The sequence below is a fragment of the Dunckerocampus dactyliophorus genome, chromosome 12 (assembly GCF_027744805.1).
Source record: "Dunckerocampus dactyliophorus isolate RoL2022-P2 chromosome 12, RoL_Ddac_1.1, whole genome shotgun sequence".
NCBI classification, from domain to species: domain Eukaryota; kingdom Metazoa; phylum Chordata; class Actinopteri; order Syngnathiformes; family Syngnathidae; genus Dunckerocampus; species Dunckerocampus dactyliophorus.
In genome coordinates, this window is record NC_072830.1 from 6209182 (window position 1) to 6215493 (window position 6312).

The 6312-nt window shown below is 45.6% G+C and overlaps 1 protein-coding gene across 1 annotated transcript; it reads left to right on the top strand.

The window, feature by feature from the left end:
* Positions 1–218: 218 nt before the first annotated feature.
* LOC129190817 (zinc finger protein 345-like) lies at positions 219–5603 on the top strand. The gene is made up of 6 exons (XM_054793451.1): positions 219–712; positions 2606–2786; positions 2881–3167; positions 3271–3340; positions 3498–4269; positions 4408–5603. Exons 1-6 carry the CDS (start codon positions 575–577, stop codon positions 5195–5197), a joined length of 2238 nt encoding a protein of 745 aa, XP_054649426.1. The 5' UTR covers positions 219–574; the 3' UTR covers positions 5198–5603.
* Positions 5604–6312: the final 709 nt, after the last annotated feature.

A 6312-nucleotide genomic window follows, 5' to 3' on the forward strand; every position in this document is an offset into this window, starting at 1 on the left:
CTCATTGTGTTTCAGACAAACTTAATTTGATTGGTCCACAGATTATTGTCACGAATCAACATCGCCATGCAGTAACACGTTGTGACCAACAGAGGCCAGTAAAGACACGAGGCAAAGACAACCTCGTTAAAATATGATTGGCACTCATTTATATAAATAATATATTTAATTTCCTAATATTAAGGCAATTTGGCCATTATAAGACATTCAAATGTGGACTTTGGCAACCGACTGATAAAAGTGGAAGGAGGACACTTCCGGTAACGACTTATATTAGCACCTGGCAGCGGAAACACCACTACAGTCTCATGCCGACATTTCTATTTATGTAAGAAGCTAATGTTTGTTGTTCCTTTTGCTTGTTTCGGGTGTGTATTTTAAAACCGTTAAACGCATGGCGGAATGACCCGGAAGTAAACACCACAGCCATCTTGGACGTCCTTAATGAACAATCCATCCTCAAAGACTGGCTCAGTTTTTACCACAGCGGGCGATCGTCAAGTTGAATGTAGTAGTTTAGAATATTACCGTATATTTATCCAGGGTAGCTGCCTTCACAGTCTCGCGGCGCACCATGGAGCGGTTGGACGACATGGAAACTTTCCGCTGTCAGACGGCGCTCATCATGGAGGTGGCAGTGGAGTCGGCCGTGTGTGCCCTCCAGCAGAGCCTCGAAGAGAGACAGCAGGCTGCTGGTGGCGATGAGCTGAAGGTAGGATGATGTTTTTCCGCCACAGTAAAACACTTTATTTCACCAGCAGTATTGGTCGTCAGCAAGCTGGCCTTTTATCGGAGAGAATGAAAGCGCTCTAATGGGAATCCGTTGTCATTACTGTTTTCGCTGACGAGTGGCTTTTAGTTGTTACCTCGATAGGATTCATTACATCGGATCAGATTATATTTAATATTATATCATTTGACATGTATTCTACTCCGATAACACATCGTGGCAGTGCTATGTTGAAGTAAACAAAAAGTCAGTGACTGACTGAGTTTGAACCAAAGACATTCTAGCGTAAAGACTCCTTGCTGGACGTGTATTTCCGTAGTACACCATTGGCGGGCTTGGCCACCATGTTAGTAGGCAGGATCCTCAAACAGTGCACTTTGAAGATGTTCTCCGCACACTGCTCAATTAATTTCTCAAATAGCACAATCCAAAAGCCTAGATTTTTCATTTGTTTTATGTTTTCCAAAAACATAGACAGATATGTGTGTTATACACTGTACATTGGTGTCCCGAGTATTCTTTTTGTAAGTCCTTTCGTAATTTGGTTAAATAAGCAGCACATATATATGTACAATGTACATATATACAACAGAAAATAGTTACGTTTTTGAATGAGTTCAAATATGACTTTTCTATGTTGTCCACTCCCAAGTTGCCAACAGTTGATGTATTCAACTGTGTATGTGAATAATGAATATCACTTCTCATATAAATTCTTTGAGCTTTTCCACGATTTCATGTGCTTGCACAGATTAAGTTCATCAAGCACGTTACATGTAAGAATATTGTAGCAATTTTTGGTTTACAAATGCATTTCTTTTTAGTCATTTTGTATATTGCTTGGTAAGCGTTGGGAACACAGTACAGGGAAAAAGGAAAATAGTTATCCCTCTTTTATCGCGGTTAATTGGTTCACCATGAGTAAATTTCTGCAAAGTGGGATTCAATATATGGAATATATTTGTAGTTATGGCATAGAAAACCTGTTTATGATCTTCTAAATATGGTTTATAACATTATCAGAGCCTTTAAAACATGAAATAACACTTTTACATTTGTATTACACAATATAGTAGATACAATCACAGAAAATAAAGACATACGGTATTAGACATAAATAAGATAACATAGACTCACACGTTAGCAGTATCTTGTTTTTTTCGTGGACAGCGTACTTCCAGCATGCTTCCGCTATTAATGGTGGCTTTAAGTGACTTTACACTCATATCACCCAATATAGGAGACAAAATGAGAGTAAATAAGAGGTAAATAAAACTCCTGCTCGAACAGTATCACAGTAAATGTGTTCCCAAGGGAACCTTAGTGACTGAGTCTAGTGCCTGTCTCACCGAACAATTGCTGACACTTAGTGGCCAATGTAGAATACAGGACTACATTCAAAATTAGAGAATGCTTCTTCTGCCGTGTATTTGTAGGAGTATTTATTTTTGTAGTAGAGTATTTGTAGCAGTAGTAGTTGTTGTTTGAGTTCATTTAGTCATTTTTATGCTTGAAAATGCTTAATTTAGGCCAAGAATAAGTACAATTTGCTGAAATATACATTGTACACCCACCCAGCTCGCTTGCGAACTTTCTGCTTCATTGCATACTCCACTCTATTGCATGCACTTTTGGATGATTAGTCTATCTTGCACATTTTCTTTGGTCTGAACAGCCTGTAGGTCGCAGCCTTTCAGAATAAAATATTTTTGTTGGTGTGCTGTTAGTTTGAACAGATAATTACAGCACACTAACTTTTGACCATTTAGTTTTGTGTGCATTTCCCAGTAGAACAAAATGCAAATTTCTGATGACAGTACATGTACAGAATGTGTAATAGTAGCTACCACAACTCATCATCTGCTCATTTTGCAGCCTCAGCTGACCGCCATCTTGAACATGATTGCAAAGGAGGCTGTTCGTAAAATCTACAGTGTCTTCAGCGAGCTGTGTGTGAAATTGGTGCAGGAAAAGGAGGCCTGGAAGGGCAAAGTGGAACAGCTGGAGGCTGAGCTGAGCTCAAAGGACAAGTCAATGTCTGCTAAGAAAACAAATAGTATGATGAATGAAAGTAAAAGACGCTTAGACCATATGAAGAAAGCACAAAATTAAGTTGACATTTTTGTTGTTTGTCTTTCTGAACGCTCCAGATGGAGCTGCCATTCTCAACAAAGCCATAGAATCCTCCGGGAAAGCAATCAGCAGTCCTCAGCTGCCTCCGGTCATCATCAGTTCGCCCATTGTCCTGCCCGGTGGTCCTGCCTCCTCCATGCAGCCACCACATCAGTCTTCAAACAACCCACAATCTGACCAGCTTCCAGAAGTTAACCAGGATAAAGACCAGTCCTGCAGTGTGACATCACTTCCTGCGACGGATGATCAGCTGGCGTGCGAGGCGTTGGGAGGTGCTGAAGAAGAAAACTCTGATGACGCAATGGTGGACTTTTCTTCTCTTTTATTTTTTGATAATTTATTTGCCTCATCTTGCAACACAGTAATCGGTCTCTTGCTGACTTGCTGACTACTTCTTTGTTCTTCAGGAGGCTGAGGATGCAGAAGAACCAGTTGTAGTGAAAACTGAAGAGCAGATTTTGGCTCTCGCGCAACAAGGTGAGGTGATGGATTGTTATACCATGTCAACGCTGACGACTAAGACAATAGCGAGACATTTCTTGTAATAAAGAAGGTGAAGAGCAATTTCATGCCACAGCCTCCTCCACCTCACTTTGGAGGCAAACATTCTGATGAAACGTTATCACGTGTGCAGCTGCTGTCAGTGGTGTGGACCAGAAGGTGTTGGAGAGGAGGAGGAGGAGGAGGGAGCTGTATAAGCAGAAAAGGTACTTCTGTGAGCTCTGCAACAAAGGCTACCATCAGAAGTATCGGATGAAGATGCACATGTGCCGTCAGGTGAGGCCCTTCCCCTGCACGCTGTGCGAGAAAGGCTTCAACAAAGCCAAAACCCTGCAGAAGCACCTGCTGGACCACCAGATGAAAGATGCCCAGGAGCGCGACCCCGACAAGATGCTCCCCTGTGACCAGTGTGACAGAAAGTTCAGGCTGCCACAGCAGCTCAGAACCCACCAAGCCGCCCACCGCCGGAAGAAGACACCTCTGCAGTGTGGCACCTGCGAGCGCACCTTCACCTCACTGGCCATGCTCCGCTACCACGAAGTGACTCATGCGGAGGTCAAGCCCTTTAAGTGCGACATCTGCGAGAAAACCTTCCTTAGGAAGCAGTGCCTCCGTCAGCACCAGGTCGTCCACACGGACGCACAGCCCTACCCTTGCCCGATCTGCGGCAAGATGTTCTCCGCTCCCAGCAACCTGAGAGCCCACAAGAGGTCACACTCGGAGGACCGGCCCTTCAAGTGCAGCGAGTGCGACAAGGCCTTCAAGAATCGCATGGGCCTGCTGCAGCACCGAATCGTCCACTCGGGGGAAAAACCCTTCATGTGTCAGACCTGCGGGTCGAGATTTGGCCATAAGTCCAACTTCCAGAGACACCTGCGCCTCCACAGCGGAGAAAAACCTTACAGGTATTTTCTTGTGATCATCCCCCCTCACGGCTATTGATAATGTTTTATTATCAGGTCATGTCACTTCAGTCCAAAAGCTCGAGTAGAGTAGTTATTATTCTTCCATTAATACTGACCAAAGGGTTTGTGTGTCACCAGGTGCCAGATATGTGGTCAAGGCTTCTTGAGGTCATGTGCTCTGAAGACCCACATGGTAGTTCACGGCATGCTCAAGCCGTTCATGTGCGACCTCTGCGGGAAGACCTTCTTCTACAATTGTCTGCTGAAGAAGCACCAGCTGATGGTCCACGAGAACCCCATAAAGGGCATGGAGGGCACAAAGGGCACAACGGGCACGAAAGGCATAAAAGCGTTCAGCTGCAAGACTTGCATGAAGAGCTTCATCAGCAACACCACACTGCGTGTTCACGAGAAGCTCCACGCTGATATCAAGGAGTTTGTGTGCAAGATTTGCAGCAAGGGCTTCCACCTGCGCTATCTCTACGACTACCACATGAGGCAGCACAGTGGCGAACGGCCGTATGTCTGCGAGATCTGCCAGAAAGGCTTCATGCTGTCGTCGCTGCTCAAGCAGCACACGTATGTGCACACAGGCATCAAGCCTCACAAATGCCAGCAGTGCGGCAAGGCCTTCACGTCGTCAGCGAACTATCGCCGTCACCAACGGGTTCACACGGGAGAGAAGCCTTACGAGTGCGACATATGCAACAGGAAGTTCAGACAGCCCAGCCAGCTGAAGTCGCACATGCAGATCCACACGGGCATCAAGCGGTACTCCTGCCAGAGCTGTGGGCGGGGCTTCTCAGACTCCCGGCAGTTCAAGAAGCACAGCTGCAGCGACGCCCTGCATAACCCGCACAAATCCGGAAGCAAACGTAAGAAACAGAAGAATGTTTTTCCGTGGAGTGAGGGCTTTGTGAACGAATGATTTGTCATCCAAGAACTTCTCTGTGAGAGGTTTCAGTTTGAGGGATTGGTTTGCTTGGCATCAGGACTGAGCATCTGGTTAAGTCAAAAATTTTGGGAAAATCAAAGCTGTGATTTCAGTCCTATAATTACAAACACTTCAGCACTAAACCCAATAAAAATATTTTTGCTAAATGTAAGCTCTTGTCCATTCACTGAGCTGATACTTTCTCAGTGTACACCAGACAGTGGCATCATATGTTTATCTGTTAGTAGCTGAGCAGTATGCTCAGGACATCTTAAAAGTGTACTGCACGGGATCCTACTGACTGAAATGGCGGCCAAAGTCTACTGTGGAAGTAGTACAAGTAACACCCTTCGGTCACCCTTCTTGAAAAGGGAGACCAATATCTCATTCTGCCAATCCAGAGGTACTGTTCCCAGGTTCCATGAGATGTTGAAGCAACGTGTCAACCAAGACAATCTCACAACATCCTTCGACTGCCTGATGATATTCTCACTTGAGGTCAGCAGGCCTCCATCTCCGGGGGAAACAGTGTGGAAAGGGCACTGCTTCCCCTTTCTGAGGTATTGGAAGGAACCGGAGCCTGTAGGAAGCCCACTCAAAATTGTGTTCCATGGCCTCAACCAACTCCTCCCATGTGCCATTTAACTTGTCAGCTTCTTCAGGGTGTCCCACAAGCCATCCATGCTCGATGATGGCCTCCAGAACCTCTGATGTCCCCCATCCCCGGTGGGGAGGGAGCCTGAACTTGTGCCAGACGTTGAGACATTCAGACTAGACATAGTCTGACTCGATTCAACCCACAGTTCGGCTTTTGGAACCAAGCTCCTCGAGTGGGGCTGGACCTTGTTCTGCTCTGCATTTGCTGCGGAGGAGAAGCAATAAGTTGGCATGGGCTTATTTATAGGCCCCCAGCTCTGTGTCTGTCTTGTGTGTACGCACCAAAGGCAGCTTAGAGTACCAGCCTTCTTGGGGTACATTAGAGGGGTGCTGGTGAGCATCTTGCCTGGTGACTCAGTAGCTCTCCTAGGAGATTTCAGTGAAGGCAATTTAGGCAATGACACTGTGACCTGGAGGGGTGTGATTTGGAGGAATGGCCTCCCTGATCTGAA